We start from the raw sequence: 20323 nt of genomic DNA, 5'->3' as shown, positions 1-20323 counted from the left end.
TAAAATGTATTATACTGAATCTGTACAATTCAACTGTGAACTATTAATGCACTGAACCAAAGAACCAATGAAGAAAATAAAATATACGAATGACTCTGGCTTAAACAAATACTTAGAAAAGCAATGGGAAGGGAAGTAAAAGAAGAAACAGTGAAAGAAAATGGGCTTAAAATGTGTAATTGTTAAAAGAAAAGGCATTCCATTAAAAATAAATTAAATAAGACTAAGTATCTTAGGCTATAAAGAATATATTCCCCACCTGTATTTTAAAAAATTCACTAAATCAATCAATCAATCAATTAATTAATTCACTTTACCAAGGAAAAAAATTACTTATATAGAACTAGAAACAATAACAAAGGCCAGTATTACAGCTTTGGATTCAGGTTGTGAGCAAAAGAAAATATACTTTTATATATTTAAAATTTCATCTGTAACTGAAAGATTCTAGTTTTTTATTTTTTTAAAAGATTTTATTTTTTAAGTAATCTCTATAGCCAATGTGTGGTTTGAACTTTACAATCCTGAGATTGATGAAGAGTTGCATAGTCTACTGCCTGAGCCAGCCAGGGACCCCAAGATTCTAGCTTTTTAAATTATTATCCTTTTTGGCAGAAAATTCTAGATAAACATCAACATGATTTTACTTGGTTTCATCCTATAAAAAGTGGTGAAAGAATGGCTTTTCTGGACTATTTACTTTCACTTCTTCACCTTAAGGCACTGTAGAGTCCCAACAGCACAAGCCATATATAGTTAAAAGTAATGTTCAATCTTTGACACTTATATCATTTGTACTCCATACATAATAGGATCCCCAAAGGAACTGAAACAAGATTCAAATATAATTACAGATCTCAAAATGTAAATCAAAACCAACAAAAGTTCCCTTTCTTACACTTTGGGAATAATGTTACTTTATTATACCTAACAGGAAGCCCTAATACAACTGTATTAAGATGGTGTACACTTCAGGAATTCTGGGTTAGCTATTTTCTAAGTGTAACTTATAAACTAGATATGGTAAATTGAAATTTCACAAATTATCTTAAAATCTAATCCTATAAGGAAAGGGGGCAAGCATTAATAACTGGCCAAATATACAAGGGTACAATTAAGTAAACCAGAGCCCCCACTTTTTAATAAAGAACCTCAAAGGAAGTAGCAGATAGGTGTTTCTGGACTCCAAGGTCAACTTAATAAGTACCCAGTGGGAATTAGAAGACAGTTCCCCAGTGCTTCTCCCCAAAACTTGCCTATTGACATTCATTCAGGATAAATGCATTCTCTATGTTCCAACACCATCCTGGAATTAAGATTCCAATTTACTGTCCTCTTACTCATTCTGATGCCCAGAAGCTAGCCCCAAGAATTAAGAAGTTTCTTCTGAATCTTAACTTATGATGTGCTGAAGTTCTACTATGTGTCAGCTAACTAACCTTTTCTCAAATAAAAGTTTGTACATGATTAAGGTTTCTGAAATTTAAATCTTAGCATGTAAATTATTTGACCTTCCTGGATAATTGTCCACCACCATTCTGGGGGTGAGTTGTGATCTAGCACATCCATCTTAGGAAGTTTTGTTTGGCTTTCTCCATGGAGAATTCACCTATCTCTTCTCAAGAGTTTGTTACTCCCACAGCTGTCCTCTGGGATACGTTATTTTATACAAACTGATTTCTTTGGTACTCAGTTTTCAGTTAAGATGTGGCTCCACCCATATAAAAACAACTGTGTATAAGGAATTTGAAAGCTTTACTTATTATCTATGAGTAAGTAAAGTATCTCATTTTAATTTTAAAAAACAAATTTCTAACTTACAATTAACAATTTTAACCATTGACAACAAATTTGCATTCAAAACAAAGACAAGTGGGTCAGGACCACCATCCTCTAACTGCTGCATTACTGAAATCTGTGATGGTTTCTCTTCCACAGCATAATCTGTAAGGGAAGAAAACAATGTAAAAGATTAGTTAAAATGACAAATCAAGACGAAATCTGATGCAGGAATGGGCTGATTATTCATAAGAAAGAGTTAAGCACTTGATTTACAGATATGGTGAACATATCTGCTGACCCACTGTAATGCTAATAGTTTCCCTTTCATTCTCAAAAGTGACCCTGTCCAGTTTGGATGAGAACATGTTATCCTATAAATAGACTTCTCCACAAACTGACTTGTGGCATAATCTAAAGGCACCCCTTTAGCATATGCACCCCGCTGTTTATAGCAGCATTATCAATAATAGCCAAACTATGGAGAGAGCTCAAATGTCCATCGACTGATAATTGGATAAAGAAGAGGTGGCATATATATAATGGAATATCAGGCATCAAAAGGAAAGAAATCTTGCCATTTGCAAGGATGTGAATGGAGCTACAGTGTATTATGCTAAATGAAATAAGTCAGTCAGAGAAAGACAAATACCATATGATTTCACTCATGTGATATTTAAGAAACAAAACAGATGAACACAGGGGAAGGATAAAAGAGAGAGGGGGGGGGAGCAAACCATAAGAGACTCTTAACTTTATATATAGAGAACAAACTGAGGGTTGATGGGGAGGGGCATGGGCTGAATGGGTGATAGGTATTAAGGAGGACACTTGTGATAAGCTCTAGGTGTTGTATGTAAGCGCTGAATCACTAAATTCTACACTTACCATAAGTAAGAAACCAATCTTACCATATGTTAACTAGAATTTAAATAAAAACGTGGAAAAGAAAAGATAGCCCTTTAACAAAATATCAACTATCATTTCGTTTCATTTCACTCCAACAAGAATTTCACATATAACATGTTCTAAGACCAACATTTGAAATAATCCATGATCTATAAGAAAGTGCTAATACCCTAACTCCAGATGAAAAGGGTATTGTGGGGTTGAGGGAGAAGAGAATCCGACTTTTTACTCTATATTCTTTTGTACTGTTGAGAATTTTTTTACTATTAAAAAACTAAACTTAAAAAAAAAGTGCCCAGAAAATAAACTAAAACTAAAATAAACTAAAACCATGATAAGTGACTGGCTTTGTGAAACACTTCCTCTAAGTCAAGAGTTCAGCACATGTATCAATCACCAAAATCACCAGTAAATCGTAACAGTTTCCAACATGGACAAGTTAATACTTGAGACCCTGCACAGAACCTTTCCCACTGAAACCCTGAAATGTGTGTATGTGTGAAATGTGTGTATCACAGTATGTGATATTCAGTCATGACATTTTGACTGATGGTACGTACCATCTTCCCAGTTTGAAGTCAAAATCGTGTATAATAACCAACAGAAACCAAAAAACTGTTTTTTAGATGTAAGAGGAAATGTCTATTTTACCAATAAATGGAAATGTTCATTGAAAAGAAAAATACTAAGTGACTTAAGAGAAAATATTTGTATGAAGTTATCCCACTGGAATACAAAACTGCAAAATTCTGGTGAAGAGACAGGAATAATATGGTTTAAGTAAGTATAAATAGTTGTTTCTTGTAGGAGGTATTTAAATAATTAGATTTAATGAAAATGAATCTTATTTAAACAATAGAGTAGGCCAATTTAACTTCTTGTAAGTTAAATCTAAGACTCATTAAAGTAACCAAAATTTGAACCTAAGTAGTAACTTTACTAACAAAAGAATGTTTTTAGAGGCTCTGAGTAAAGTAGTAAGGATTATACAATCAAAAGAATGCTTAACTTACATGAAAGTTCATAGCTGAACTATCTGGGACATGGCTGGATTTTATAGTCTGATACTTTCAGCCAACATTGCTGAGACCCCACAACAGACCCAGCATCATGGTAGGAGAAGACACGAGCATGAATTAAGTCTGAAGAAATGCATGGCTTAAGTGAAATGAATCAGACCTATAAAACAGCTAAATTATAGTAAGAAAGGTGTTAATATAGTAAGGGTGTATAAGAATTTCTATTCAGGGGCACCTGGATGGCTCAGTCAGTTAAGCCTCTAACTCTCGATTCCTGCTCTGGTCATGATGAGAGATTGAGCTCCATGTCAGGCTCCATGTTCAGCATGAGTATCCTCAAGATCTTCCTCCTCCTGCTCCCTCCTCCTCTACTCCACCCCCAGCTAATGCACATGTGGTCTCTTTCTCTCTTTAAAATAAATAAATAAAATCTTAAAAGAAAAAAAAAACTAATTTCTTTTCAAACAGAGACGATGTAAAACACTACTACAGAGCAGCACTGGTAAGGATTCAGAGAGGAGCTTTTCATTACTCTGGATTTTGAAAAGTTGAGGATTTCTTCAAGGAGTCTACTGTATACAAACATATTCTAGGCAGAGGAAAGGAAGATAAGGAAAGTATTAATTACATGTCTACTTTACACCAGTCAATGTTCTCGCTACATACTTCCAGGTATGAAATCTGATTTAATACTCACAATGACTTTTAAGTAGGTATAATTACCTAAGTAAGATTAGGAAAAAGATTCAGGGAGGATAAATGAACTGCCCACTAGGTCACAGCTAGAAAGTAAGGGTATGAGGATTAAAATCCAGGTTTGTCCAGTTTTGTAGCCCATTCTCTCCTGACTATTCCACAGCGTAAGAAAAAACATGGAAGTGTGGAAAGTGAATATTCAGAAAACAGTAAATGATCTGTAATGTGCATAAAGTACTGGGGTATTGGATGGAAATAAAGTTAGAAAGATAAGTTGAGATAAAGTTGTAATAAACATTGTATGCTAAAATGATTAATTTATACTGAAGGCATTGGGAATCCACTGAATGTTTCTAAGCCAGAGCACTATATGACAATATCTATGTAATACAAAAAGATAATTGGCAACAACATGGAAGATAAAATAAAGGAGAGAAAGACTGAAGGCAAGGTGACCAGGTAAAAGACTAGGATAAAATTGTGGAAAGATGATTGATAAACCATCTCCTAAAAATGTACTAACTAGATGCTGATCTGCATGTATCAGCAATAAACTTTCACATAGAGATAAGCATTCTTTTGAACGGATAGTCATTTTACTTCTTACCAGAACTCAGTAAAAATATTTTTTAACAATAAAATTGCTATTTATGTTCAGTGCTCTCTATTTATCATATGTATAATTCACTGCAAAACAAAAAGTTAGATAATGTCCTGACTGTTCAATCAAGTGGGCCAAATCCTAGAATTAAGGCAACTCTTCAGTGTCATGTGTTTCAAAATACAAAGAAAAAAGTGCCAATGAACTACATTTATTTTATAATTAAAAATAATAAATCCTTCCAACAAATGAAATGACCTTATAATATAAAAACATAAATATCTACCCTAAAACTACCAGTAACAGCAACAATTACTTTCACGGCACTGAGTAGTTGTTTTCCCTGTTGGAGAAGAAAAAAGTGGTTATCACTCAAATTCTCTCTCCTTCCCTTAATTAGAAGACAACATCTGGCTTCCCACAATTACTATCCCTGTTTAATATGTAAGTCCGCATACCTCCTTTCACACCCGTGGAAATAAGAATGGGAGGAAGGCCATCTTCAGGAATTAGGTTCATTGCACTGCCAACAGGACTTCCAACCTGAGTTATGCTCCCAGAGAACAGAGAAATATCCGTCTAGGAAAAGCAAATCAGCAAAGTAAGCTTTACAGAGAGGTCTAGACTTTAGCAGGATATTGTTGAGAATATAAATGTGAATTTAAGTGAAAATTTGGAATTCATCCTTTTTGAAAAACAGCATAAGTTTCTCATTAACCTGTGGTTTCCTAAAAGCCTGGGTTTATACTATGAACATATTTCCAACTATAGAGTTTCTCTTTTTGATATCACCAAATCATAATAATGACAGAAGAGGCCTTGTAATAGGTTAAAGCTTTCTCTACCTGGGTTTCCTCTGCCATAAAAGAAGATATTTTTAAAAACTTTAGCGGCAACAGAAACAAAGTTTCAATGTTATCTCAGTTTCTGAAACTTTAATACATTTGGGTCCACTTAATTCTCATTTACATTGCTTTTTATTTTTTATTTTATTTATTATTTTTAAAGTTTTATTTATTTGTCAGAGAGAGAGAGCAAGAGAGCACAAGGAGGAGGAGTGGCAGGCTCAGGGGAGCATATAAGGGACTCCTATATTATCCCAGGATTCTGAGATCATGCTGAGCCAAAAGCAGACGACACTTAACCAACTCAGCCACCTAGGCGTCCCTTACAATGCTTTTTTAAAAATAACTTCAAGCCACCTAGGCATCCCTTATACTGCTTTTTTGAAAATAACTTCAAGAGACTCCTGAGTGATTCAGTCAGTTAAGTGCACCTAATTCCTGGTTTCGTTCGGCTCAGGTCATGATCTCAGGGGCGTGAAATCAGGCCCCTTGTCAGACTCCATTCTGGGCACGGAGTCTGCTTAAGATTCTCTCTCTCCCTCTCCCTCCTTCCCTCCTCCCCTCTACTTTCTAAAAAATTAATTAATTAATTAATCAAAAATAACTTTGAGAATAGTGGTGGTTGTACAGCAATATGAATGGACTTAATACCACTGGTTTATACACTTAAAAATGATTAAAATGGCAAATCCGATGTTGCATATATTTTACCACAGTAAAAAAAGGGGTTAAAATTAACTTATAAAATACAGAGATTAAAGGAGTGCCTTGGGTGGCTCAATCGGTTAAGTGTCCAACTCTTGACTTCAGCTGAGGCTGTGATCTCAACTGGGTCCAGGCCCTATGTTGGGCTCCATGCTCAGCAGGGAGACTACTGGAGGATTTCTCTTCTTCTCTCTTTGCCCCTCCCCTGCTTGCCCGCTCCTTCTCTCTCTAGTAAATAAATGAATCTTAAAAAAAAAATACAGATTAAAATAAGTCATTGTTTTTATTTACTATGCAGTGAAATAAAACTTCAAGTTCATTTTTCTTTGCATTAATATGAAGATCACATTAACTACACTATAAAGTATAATGATGAAACACACAGTTGGGGTGGAGTTAATTCTTTCAATCCATGAGCATGGAATGCTCTTCCACCTTTTTGTGTCTTCAGTTTCTTTCACGAGTGTTCTGTGGTTCCTCGAGTACAGATCCTTTACCTCTCTGGTTAGGTTTATTACCAGGTATCTTACGGCTCTTGGTGTTATAGTAAATGAAATCGATTTTCTAATTTCCCTTTCTATATTTTCATTGTTAGTGTATAAGAAAGCAATTGATTTCTGTACATTGATCTTGTATCCTGCCACATTACTAAATGCTGTATGAGTTCTAGTAGTTTGGGGGTGGAGTCTTTGGGGTTTTTCATATAAAGTATCATCTCATCTGCAAAGATAGAGAGCTTGACTTCTAACGACTTAATAGAATATGCTCAAAGATCTACTAAAATAATGCTCTCCTCACTATATTCTATACAACTAAGCAAAAAGAAAAGCCTTTAGAAATGTTTAAAAACTGTTTTTAACATGTTTAAAAATATTTATAGCAGCTTTACTCATAAGAGCCAAAGACTGGAAACCATCCAAATGTCCATTAACAAGAATACAGATAAACTGTATATCCATACAATGGAACACTACTCAGCAATAAAAAAACAAACAAACAACAAACAAAAAACTAGCTTTTGATGCACACAACATGGATAAATCCCATAATCATTAGTTTATGAAGCTAGACACAAAATATTATATACTATATGTTCCCATTTATATGAAATTTAAGAACAGAGGCACTTGGGAGGCTCAATCAGTTAAGTGTTTGCCTTTGGCTCAGGTCATGGTCATGGGGTTGAGTCCCACTTCAGGCTCCCTGCTCAGTGGGGAGCCTACTTCTCCCTCTCCCTCTGCCTGCCACTCCCCCTGCTTGTCCTCTCTGTGTCAAATAAATGAAATATTAAAAAAAAAAAAGACATTTAAAAACACTCAAAACTAATCCACAGTGATACAAATCAAAATAATGATTGCCTTGGGGGAAAAACACACAGGTACTGACAGAAAAAGGGCATGAGGGAACCTTCTAGAGTGATGGAAATGGTCTATATTTTCACTGGATTTCATTGGCTGAATTTCACTGGATTGGCTGAATCCAGTGGCGGCTGCATGGGTTTGTTTATAAGTTCATCAAGTTGCTTCCTAAAGATTAATATTCCTTAAGCACTTCACTATCTAGATTTTATACCTGAATAAAGATTAAAACTATTCTTTTTTTTTTTTTTTTTTTTTTTTTTTTTAAAGATTTTATTTATTTATTTGACAGAGAGAAATCACAAGTAGATGGAGAGGCAGGCAGAGAGAGAGAGAGAGAGGGAAGCAGGCTCCCTGCCGAGCAGAGAGCCCGATGCGGGACTCGATCCCAGGACCCTGAGATCATGACCTGAGCCGAAGGCAGCGGCCTAACCCACTGAGCCACCCAGGCGCCCCAAGATTAAAACTATTCTTAAAAAAATATGTCCATGTCTTACTATATTTTTATCTAACTATAATTTAGGACTCTATCAGTTTTTAGGGGGTTTTTGCTAAAAATTTTACAGTGTCTTGGGGTGCCTCGGTGGCTCAGTTGTTAAGCATCTGCCTTCAGCTCAGGATGATCTTGGGGTTCTGGGATCAGGGCCTGCATTGGGCTCTCTGCTCATTAGAGAGTCTGCTTCTCCCTCTCCCACTCCCCCTGCTTGTATTCCCACTCTCGCTGTCTCTGTCAAATAAAAAAAAATAAAATCTTTAAAAAAAAATTTTTTTTTTTTTGCAATGTTCTTGCTAAAAATTTTGCAGTATTCTCAATACATCATCATGTAAGAGGAGATTTGGAAAATTTTACTGACAAACGATTACCTGCTTTGAAAGCCTAGTACAGGAAATACAGTAATCTATTCTTACTCTTTAATGACGCATAAATCCATCTTTTAGTATCACAGAAAATGGTCATCTGGCCTCTACTAATATATCATCTGTGGAAAGGAATTTATTTCATTCAGTGAGCTCTTATTAAGTGCCATGCACTCTACAGGGTCCTACAGATGAGAAAAATATATTCTAGTCTGGCCTTATAAAATCTGTTTTTCCACATTTTACCAGATAAGTATTAAAACAGAGTGTTAAACAATGCAAGAGACAGAAGTAAAATAACTAACTTGGTTTTAGTTTTACAAACTGGGCTGAACTTTGTTTCGTTTCTTTTTTCTTTTCTTTCCTAATAACTTTATTTGACAGAGACATAGAGAGTGAACACAAACAGGAGGCATGGGATCAGGAGAAGCAGGCTTCCCGCTGAGCAGGGAGCCCAATGTGGGACTTGATCCCAGGACCCTGGTATCACGATCTGAGCCTAAGACAGACACTTAATGACTGAGCCATCCAGGCACCCTGAACCTTGTTTCCTTGTAACATTCATTCACTAAAATTTCCTCTTGCATTGAAACAAAATTTATATTCTAAAACCCTATCAGGGGTACCTGGCTAGCTCATTTGGTAGAGTATGCAACTCTTGATCTCAGGGTTGTAAATTTGAGCCCCATGTTAGGTATAGAGATTACTCAAAAATAAAATCTTTTTTTTTTTTAATATTTTTTTGCTTTTATTTGATTAGAGAGAGAGAGAGCACGAGCACGCACAAGCAGGGGGAGTGGCAGGCAGAGGAAGAGGGAGAACCAGGCTCCCACAGAGCATGGGGAGCCTGATGTGGGGCTTGATCCCAGGACCTCAGGACCACAACCCGAGCCAAAGGCAGATGCCCAACCCACTGAGCCACCCAGGCACCTCTAAAAAGAAAATCTTTAAAAATCTTATATAGAAACCAAAAAGTAAAGGTAGCTGGGTGGCTCAGTCAGTAAAGCATCTGCCTTCTGCTCAGGTCATGATACCAGGGTCCTGGAATCAAGCCCCACGTCGTGTTCCCAGCTCAACAGAGAGCCTACTTCTCCCTCTCCCCTCTGCCCATGCTCTCTCTCGCTATCTCTCTCTCAAGGAAAGAAAGAAAGAAAGAAAGAAAGAAAGAAAGAAAGAAACAAACAAACAAACAAACCAAAAGGTAGAACAGAAGACAGCAGAGAGCTGCTCAGTTTAAGAGAAAAGAACAGAGGGACTCTTCAGCCTCTTTTATATGGCCTGGCCCTTCCTCACCATGGCACTCCCACAACGCCACCACAGAATCTGGGGAACAGGTTGAAAACCAATATACAAAGGGGGCAGGATTCCATCTGCATGACTTCTAACAACAGCACTAGCCTGAGCTCACTGTGAACAACCTTCATAAGAATCTTCTTCCTGAAAAAAACCTCCAAATATAGAGCAAACAAGAACAGATTTTTACCAAATTTACTTTACCCTTAGACACACACACACACACACACGCACACACGCACTAAACTGTATCTGAAACTTACAGGGTTCCACCGAAAGGTCACTCAACTTGGGCAGAAACAGCCTAATGCTGAATAAACTAAGTACTCACTTTTAGTTACTGTTTTTGTTTTCTTACCTCTGTTGGTAGAGGACTGGTAGTTACTGGCTTTACTGGGTCATGTGACACAGCCAAGGTTCCTGCAGAGGAAGTTCCATTCACTGTTAATTTGGCTGCATCAGCAACTTCTCCATTAGGCAAGATCCCATCAGCAAACCAAACTCGCCTCTGCTCTCTGGGCTGAGCCACTTGAGGAGCCAGAAAAATAAAACAGGCATCAACGTGATATTGGTAGGGTTTCTAACATCAAAGAAGAGAAGGTCACCAATTTCAGAAGTACAAAGAAATGACTATTTAGCATCTTATCATTATAAATACAAGAACTATAACTGTGTATAAAAGTGGTTATAAATTAATAAAATACGAGTTTAAATATATTTTTTACTTCTGCAACTTCAAGTTAAATCTTTATTTAAAACACTTTACCTTAAAATATTAAATACACTTATGATTACATCACATACCCTGCTCCATATCATCGACAGAGAAGCAAAGAAAGCTGGTTTAAGTGTCTAGGAAATAAATTAATAGCAGGGAAAAAATATCTAGCAATAGACGGCCATATCTCCTAAAAGTATGAGGTTTCCACAGGAATAAAATATCTGGAAAAGTGATACCGTATTTTTAAAGGGCAAAAGATGCCCTGAAGAATGTTGAAGAATTATTTACTAATAAAGGAAGAGTTGGCACAGATATGTAAGAGAATTGGGAAGCAAACAGACCAGATCTTTGGCTGACGTGTAACTGAAGATGAAAGACTGATCTGGTAGTGCAAAAGTAGTCTGCAGTAGGGGAAAAGCTGGAAAACTAGGTCTGATGAAATGATCTCTTTAAATCCAGTTCCGAAAATCAATCCCAAACAGCCAAAACAAAGACAGACTAAGGAAGAACAACAAAAATAACAAATGAAGTAAAGAGAATAAAGATTTTAAGAAAGAAAGCCTGAACTCATAAAAATACAAGGAATATGACTAAGGGATGATCTGAAAAGATGGGAAAATGGGAAGAATATGACAATATCAGTAGAAGTCTTTGATCTTCAAAAGGGGAGGAGGGCTATTTAGGAAGGGGAAGGGAATATTACTAGACAGAAAGACATAAAATTAATGAAAGAAGACTGATTTTAATTATCAAGGGAAACTTCCTGACAAGATTATTTTAAGGGAATATATAACCGGTTTTTACTACTGATAATCTCCTGAACTTACAATGTACTGTTCATCTGACAATATCATAATTCTAAAGATATAATAAACTAAACTAAGTTGAGCCTATAATGTCCTACTTATCATGTGATATAATCAGAATTAAAGTTCTAGATTTTATAAATGTCTAAGTACTTAATGATATTTTCAAATGGACAGATTAAAAATGAAAAGAGGGGCACATGGGTGGCTCAATGGGTTAAACCTCTGCCTTCGGCTCAGGTCATGATCTCGGGTTCATGGGATTGAGCCCCACATCAGGCTCTCTGCTCAGCAGGGAGCCTGCTTCCTCCCTTCTCTCTGCCTGCCTCTCTGCCTACTTGTGATCTCTCTCTCTCTCTCTCTGTCAAATAAATAAATAAAATCTTAAAAAAAAATTTTAAAAAAATGAAAAGAGAAAATGGCAATATGTTTCCAAAAAGCAATACTAGAACCAGCTGGTCCAAAGAAAGAACTCTTCATTTTCATAAACTCCTACAAAGAACATTAAAGTAGGCATGAAGCTAGGATTTTACAGATCAACCTCAAATTCTGTATCTTTTTTCAAGTATAAGCAGTGTAATCACTACATTTTTAAGCTGGAAAGGGTATTAGCATATTTTTAGAGGTGCCTCCAAAATATCAGGCAACACAGTATTTACTTGCCCAGAAATAATCTTGACACATTTCTCACCTTGTTCCTTCCACTTTAATAACCACCCAGAGGGACTTAATCTATAGTGTTTTAAAGACTTGTGCTGTAAAATCACAACAGCACCTTTTCAGAGGAACTTGGTGAGGAAAAAGAGAGAGAAGAGCACATGATCCCCTACCTTCTGCTCCAGGGTGCTTTAAAACTCCCACAGGTACCATCACAGTGGGAGGTGGAGAGCTCAGGGCTCCTGAGGCCTGAGCTTGCTGCAAGGGAGGGATAGTAGAACAGTATTCAGCAGGATTGTTAGGGTTAGGGCTCTGGCTTGAGGCACTCATCATGTTCTCCCAGGCTTGAGCTAAAGCAAATACAGACAATCAATGTGAATGGATTGCAAAATATGGACACCAAGACCTCCACAATATTGGATAAATAATGTAGCTCCTCCTCATTAACATTCATAGTATGTCTCTCTGCCAGCTAGTGAAAGTATTAAGGTGATAGGTGATTTTATTCAATAAAGGAGACCGTTTAGTTAGTAAACTATTTGGAAGCAACAAATATGAATTAGGAGATACTTCTCATACAGACTGAAAGCACATCAGTCTGAGGTTAATGACTAGGCTCCTGGCCCCTGTAAGAGACCATACATTCCCTTAAGAGGGAGTAAAACATCAAACTTACTAAGGATTTGCAACTGGGTTAACATTTAGATATGGGGGGCAGGTTTAATATTTGATGCATTTTATAAAGTTCTATCAAAAATCAAAATTGGGGACTAAAATAGCATAATTCATTATATGATTTTTTTTTGTTTGTTTTATTTATAGACGTCAAGGCTCTTAGTTGAGGTAAAATCTCAGTTGAAAACTTCTGAAGCCTAAAGCTCAAGAGAACACATCTCAATATGTTTGCGAATTCTGATTTCGTGTAATTTCTTCACATAAAAGTATCCAGCAAAAACAACCATTTCACATCTTTGGTGTCTCAAAAGCAGAGGATACATTTGAACATGAAAATGTGCCAATGTCATATAAGTGCCATCAACCAATATGAATGATCACAAATGCATTAAGATTCTGTATACTCTATTATTTTACTAACTAATATTTTAAATATTGATGTATCAACTATTGTTTTTAAAGTAAATAGGATGAAAGATGCTACAGAAATGAAAGATACCAAATTTTATCTTCTAGGTTCAGGTAATACCACATGCCCAGGAATGGAAACCACCCAATTTTTTTAAGCATCCTTTAAAAACTCTCAGGGACGCCTGGGTGGCTCAGTGGGTTAAGGCCTCTGCCTTCGGCTCAGGACATGATCCCAGGGTCCTGGGATCGAGCCCCACATCGGGCTCTCTGCTCAGCGGGGAGCCTGCTTCCCTTCTCTGCCTGCCTCTCTGCCTACTTGTGATATCTGTCTGTCAAATAAATAAATAAAAATCTTAAAAAAACAAACAAAAAAAATTTTTTAAACTCTCATTCAACATCAAAGAATGATCCATAAGATTATGAACATTTATTGCCTCCAAACTTCAGGACAAGGCTAAAAACAACAGCTATATTCCTTTAAAAGCACTGGCAGAAAGAGGGGAGGAAGAGAAAAGGTGAAAGGGAAAAAGGGATAGGGAACACTGAAAAGCATCAAATTAAATATTCAGAAAAAGACTTCGCTAAGCCATGCGAGAGGAAAGACACTGGAAAAACCAGAAAAAGTAGATTACTTTAGGATCCCCTGGTAAAGGGATCCTTGGCTTAATAAAAATAAGTATTCCATATGAATCCTCTGCCATTTCCTTCATCTTTAGCTATGCCAAGTTTAAAAAAAAAAAAAAAGAAGCTATCAACTTGAAAGACCTCATCAAATAAAAGAGGTACTGGGTACTGTGATTAGGTATCATGCTCTTTTCTGTGGATATATGTCCGAAAATGAAAGCAGGAATAAAAATCATCAATTGAGCAAATGAGTGAAATAACTACCATCTAAAAATTGACCCTTAAGAGTAGAGAGAATGAATTAATATTTGATCAAAATTGTAAGAATTCAGAAATGGGAGGAAATTGGATGGATCACAGGAGATCAGAACAGATCAGATTAACTGACATGCAGTAGGTTAATAAGCCAGCAACAGGAAAACATCACTAGGAGCAACGCACACAGACAGAGCAGAAGGGGTCTTAAGCAGATAGGTTCTGGCCTCCAGGATGCACCCGACCCTGGCACACGCAGCGGTGGTATCCAAGTTGAACATTTTATTAGTAATTCTTCTGGCAACTATGCAAAGATGTACTCAAAGAGGAAATACTACAGCCTGATCAATTTTGTTGCATCTCTTTACAAAATACTGCTTTAAATTTTTTAACTAAAATTCCCTTGGATTCATTTCCAGTCTCACAAAGGATGAACACGGGACAAGCTATATTTACCTTCTCCTGGCCATGCTCTTTTACCACATAACTAAATTCAAAACAAGTATCCTTCTAACAAATCTAAGTAGTATTAAGGTGATAACTGATAGAAAAATGGACTTCTCTATTTGATCTTAGATGCTAAAATATTAATTTTTAACAAGATAAACAAAACAAGGTGTTACTAAGACTATATTTTATTAAGTTATTCCCTACAGATGGCTTCCCTTGAAAGGAAAACTTAGGCCCAATTTTAATATTTCATCATCTGAGCAGTCAATAGACTCCCACACCCATCCCACTTCAGTCATTTCGTAGGAACATTAAAGCCACAGAGCACCAGATTTCCATAAGAAACTCCATTTTCCTGCAAAACTTACCTTACGTTAGCATTCATTCATTGAGTTTAGGTACAGGAATTCTGAAATTCTACAATACTTTCAAAACATGGAAATCTATTTTCAGTTAACGTTGTGCCTTTTGAGAAGGTGAGCAACTTATAGAGAAAGGAAAAAACAGTAGTCTTTTCATAGGAATTCTCTTGTTTTGTCTCCATGACTATGAATCCAAACTCTTTTAATACTTACCATTCATTAGCACTGAATGGCAGATTACACATACTCTAGCTTCCTTTCTATCCATGTATAACAGTTTACATTTCAGGCTACAGCAGGAAGCACAAAAAACCTGTAGAAAAAAAAGAACATACTAAATTTATTTAGAATCCCGATACGAAGGGAACAAACTAATACTGACCAACACTGAATGACAGAAAACCATATTACTACAACACTGAAAACTTCAAAGGAAAACTCAATTGAAGAAGCAAGAGCACAAGATCCAATTCAAAAGCAAGAGCAAGGGGTGCCTGAGTGGCTCAGTGGATTAAGCCGCTGCCTTTGGCTCAGGTCATGATCCCAGGGTCCTGGGATCGAGTCCCGCATCGGGCTCTCTGCTCAGCAGGGAGCCTGCTTCCCTCTCTCTCTCTGCCTGCCTCTCCATCTACTTGTGATTTCTGTCAAATAAATAAATAAATAAAATCTTAAAAAAAAAAAAAGCAAGAGCAAGATGACAAGTCTATCAGCAGTAAAGAAAGTCAAAGTGTCGGCTGAAAATAAAAACTTAGCCAAGATCACATAAGAAATACATAGCGGGGGGGGGGGGGGCAGTATGAGCTATCCTTAGGCAAAATTCCTATACACACGTCACATAACATGGGCATTTAAAGATAGTTACATCTGTTTGGAAAGCCAAGATAGCAGGGTGAAATAAGCAAGCACTGAGAATTCCAGGTTTTAGCTTCTGGTTTTTACTCATCTTGTGTGTGGAATAACCATAATCATCATTTTTACTGGTTTGGTATGAAAGCCAGGAAAGATCAAAGTATACAATTCAATCCTAAAATAAGCACAGGCGTAGCTACAGAAAATCAAAGCACGCAACCAAAAATTCACCAGGCCAATTTCTAGCACCTTATTTCCACTTTCCAGGGTTGGTTCCTGATAATCTTATTTTCTTCTCCCTTCCACATAAGGTAGTACTTGAATCTCCTTAGCTCCCTCTTAAGATCTATTTTCTTGAGAAGTCATTAGTCACTTATCACAGAGAGCCCCATACAGGCGGAAGGCTGTTGCCAGTATGGTAAATTCTACTAATCCAGTCTTTATGATCCAGAAGTATCTATCTGACAAAGATGAATCAAGACATGAGGTCATATTAAAGACAAAGAGAGATCCTCTCCTTTCCTAGTAGGTACAATTAATCTATCTAGCTACCATGATCACCAATTTATAGTTTTCAGAGGCTTTATATTCTCAAAGTAACTCTACAATGTAGGGAGAACAGGAAATAGATTATCCTTTTTCTATCAAAAGAAACTGAATTTGAATGGTTAAAAGACTTGTTCAAGTTCACAGTTAAGTATATGAATACAAGCTTTTTACATCTACTATCTCATTTAACCTCAATGAAGGTACTTATTTACAATTAAGAGAGTTAAATAAACAAATGTTAAGTAAAACCTTTCAAGTTGTACAGCTAGTAGGTTACATAAGTCTCCAAAGACCTTGTTCTTAACTGTTATGTAATACTGCCTCATACTAATTCATATATGGCCTTTCATTGTAGTTTGAGACTTCACTTTTCCTTCTCCCTCCCATGACTTAGTCAGTGGCTAAGTCCTGCTGGTTCTCACTCTTAAATGATTCTTCCAAAATATCACCTCTTCCCCTCCATCAATAACGCCACTGCCTTTATTTAGGGTTATATTATTTGAGGTTAAGAAGATAATCATAATCAATTATCTGTCTTCCTAACTTTTAGATATGCCTAATTCATCTTTCACACAATAAATGACAGAACTTTCTAAACAGTGAATCTAATCATATGAATCCTGAAATAACCTTTCTACTCAAGACATAAAACGAAGAAGCTATCACTCACTCATTCATGCTACAAATGTCTGAGCTCCAACTATGTGCTAGCAGCGCAGCAGGCTACCCTACTAGATATAGCAGTGAACAAAACAGGTATGACCTTTGCCTTCATAGTCTATGAAGTCTATTTCTATGAATAGAAATTCATAGTCATATCAGTCTACAGAGGTTATAATCTGAAATTAAATAATTACACAAGTGAATATAAAATTACTTGCTTCAAAAGAAATACATGATAAAATAAGATGTAATCTAGGCCTACCTTGACTGGCAGAGTCAAGGGAGGTTTTATTTAGGAAATGAGAGAGAGAAAATCTGAGATAAAAGTTTTTTATGCGTAAAATGGTAACAGGAGAGAGATAATACTAAGAGGAAACAGTGAGTGCACAGGTCCCATTAGGGGAAGAAAGCATGTCTCCATTAAGAAACTAAAAATAGTTAATGTGGCTAGAGGCCCTTAGGTTAAAAGAGGCATTGAATAAGATGAGCCCAGACAAGACAAATACCATATGATTTCACTCAGGTATGGAATCTAAGAAAGAAGACAAATGAACAAAGAAACAAAGAGACAAACAAAAAGAAAGATAAATACAGAGAACTGGTGGTTGTCAGAGGGGAGGTGAGTGGGCGGCTGGGTTAGATAAAGAGGACTATGAGGTACAAACTTTTAGTTATAAAATAAGTCACAGAATTAAAAAGTAGAGCATAGGGAATATGGTCTTTAAGAGTTATGTATAGAACTGTTCAATCATTATGGTGTATAGATGAAAATATAACTCTGTATATTAACTATACTTCTACTTTAAAAAAAGATGGCAGGGGTGGCTGGGTGGCTCAGTGGGTTTAAAGCCTCTGCCTTTGGCTCAGGACATGATCCCAGGGTCCTGGGATGGAGCCCCACATCGGCTCTCTGCTCAGCAGGGAGCCTCCTTCCCCCTCTCTCTCTGCCTGCTGCTCTGCCTACTTGTAATCTCATTCTCTCTGTGTCAAATAAATAAATAAAGTCTTTTAAAAATGAACAATCTGAAAAGGAAATTACAAAATTCCATTTATAGTAACATCAAAAAGGAATAAAATAGACTAGATAAAATATTTGAGTTTTATATAATGAACAAAGGGCTAAGATTCATAACATATAAAAAGCTTCAATGAACTATTAAGAAAAATACAATGCTACGAATGCTTCTAAAGAAGAATTCACACAAGTGAATTTACAGAAAAATTTACCGAAATATAAATAAAATGACTAACCAAAGATATACTAAGTATCACTTGTGACAAAATAAAAATTAGAAGAATGAGATACTCTTTTTCTAATATTTTTAAGAAGAATGAGATACTCTTTTTCTAATATTTTTAAGAAACTGGTATTATCCAATGGTGGTATAGAGAAAAGTATAGGGTATAGAGAAAAGGAACTTTTGGGGCGCCTGGTTGGCTCAGGCAGAGCTGAAGCCTCTGCCTTCAGATCCAGTCATGATACCATGGTCTAGGGATCGAGCCCTGCATTGGGCTCTCTGCTTAGCAGGGAGCCTGCTTCTTCCCCTCTCTCTCTCTGCTTGCCTCTCTGCCTACTTGTGATCTCTGTCTGTCAAATAAATAAATAAAATCTTAAAAAAAAAAAAGAGGAACTTTCTCTCATATCCCCCTGGTGGTACTATAAATTGGTGGATTAATTAACCAGTATCTTTAAAATTTTAAATGTTCTCTCCCTTTGACTTAGCACATGCAATTTTTAAAAATTTTATTCATTTTTTATTTTCATTTTAGAAGGGGGAGGTGTAAAGGGAGAGAGAGAATCTCAAGCAGGTTCCACACCCAGCACAAAGCCCAAAGTGGGGCTCAATCCAATGTCCCCAAGATCACAACCTGATCCAAAATCAAGAGTCAAATGTTTAACTGACTGAACCATACAGGTGCCCTTGGCACATGCAATTTGAAAGATTTATCATACCAAAAAAAAAAAAAAAAAAAAAAGTGCAATGAGATGTATACAAGAATTCGCCCTGTATAGTTCATAATAGTCCAAAGTTGTAAACAACAAAAATGTTCATCAGTAGAGGAATGGTTAATTAAACTGCTATAACCATTAAATGGAATACTGTTAGCCTATAAAAAGAATGAAATAGTTCTCTATGTAGTTACTCATACGAAAAAGCAAAAATAATCAAGTTGGAGGTTAAGAATTGGACAGAAATAGGGCTTTTCCCCCCCTTCTATTTACTTTACATTATTTTTTTGGTGTTGGACTGGGATATTTAAATTTTATTTTGAGTAGAGCCTTTTCTGTATTCTAAGAGGAAAGAGAATTAAAAGGATTAGTTGGGTGTTACGGGTTAAATCGTCACTACCCCAAACACATATATTGAAGTCTTAACCCTCAATACTTCAGAATGTGACTCATTTGGAAATAGGGTCTTTATAGAGGTAATCAAATGAAAATGAGGTCATTAAGGTGAGTTCCTAACACAATATAAATGGTGACCCTATAAAAGGGGAAATATGGACACAATATGTGGAGAATAGGATGTGAACATAAAGAGGGCCATCTACAAGCCTAGGAGAAAGACATGGAATAGATCCTTCCCTCACAATCCTCACAAGGAACGAATCCTATTACCACCTCCGTCTCAGACTTCTAACCTCTGGCACTGTGACACAATAAATTTCCATTGGTTGGGGGAGGAGCAGAGGGATAGGGACAAGCAGACTCTGCTGGCCTGGAGACCAACCCAGGGGTTGATCTCACCACCCTGAGATCATGATCTAAGTCGAAATCAAGAGTTGGAGGCCCAACTGACCAAGCCATCTAGGTGCCCCTAGTGCTACTTTATTATGACAGGCCTGGTAAACAAATATAGTTGAGAACTTTCCGAGATACAGTAAAGGACTTGGTTTTGGTTAAAAAAAAAAAAAAAGAAAAAAATCCTCATGTAAGAATGGGGGGGAAAAAAAAGATATCCTTTTGTAAAAGCAAGCTAGGGGGGCAGCATTATGCAGCTGAACAGAAGGACCTAGGACCACCTATCCTTCCCAATATATGATGAGCCTAACAATAGTGTGGAGGAGGATCTTTTGTCTCCAAGGAAATTAGAGCAACAAAGTTAGTTAGAAAAGTGGATGACTTAACCAAGAAACTACTTACAATGGCAAGAAAATGGTAGTCAGGCAAAGGGATGCACCCAAGCCAGAGACTACATGGGATCAAATGTAACATACACCACAAAACCACACAGCA

At 36.6% G+C, this 20323-nt stretch overlaps 1 protein-coding gene across 3 annotated transcripts in view; it reads right to left on the bottom strand.

Annotated features, from left to right (window-relative positions):
* Positions 1 to 20323, bottom strand: part of ZFYVE9 (zinc finger FYVE-type containing 9) — a 142227-nt gene that overhangs the window by 73629 nt on the left and 48275 nt on the right. For 2 of the 3 annotated variants that reach the window (XM_059137367.1, XM_059137368.1), the window contains 5 exons: positions 15238 to 15337; positions 12421 to 12597; positions 10422 to 10591; positions 5463 to 5583; positions 1822 to 1944 (listed from right to left, as the gene is read on the bottom strand). In XM_059137367.1, the coding sequence (XP_058993350.1) occupies positions 1822 to 1944; positions 5463 to 5583; positions 10422 to 10591; positions 12421 to 12597; positions 15238 to 15337 (691 nt within the window). The remainder of the gene's footprint in view (positions 1 to 1821; positions 1945 to 5462; positions 5584 to 10421; positions 10592 to 12420; positions 12598 to 15237; positions 15338 to 20323) is intronic. The other variant, XM_059137369.1, reaches the window with a different exon arrangement.

Source organism: Mustela lutreola, chromosome 10, assembly GCF_030435805.1.
Source record: "Mustela lutreola isolate mMusLut2 chromosome 10, mMusLut2.pri, whole genome shotgun sequence".
Lineage (NCBI taxonomy): Eukaryota > Metazoa > Chordata > Mammalia > Carnivora > Mustelidae > Mustela > Mustela lutreola.
This window is presented reverse-complemented; position numbering and strand designations above follow the sequence as displayed.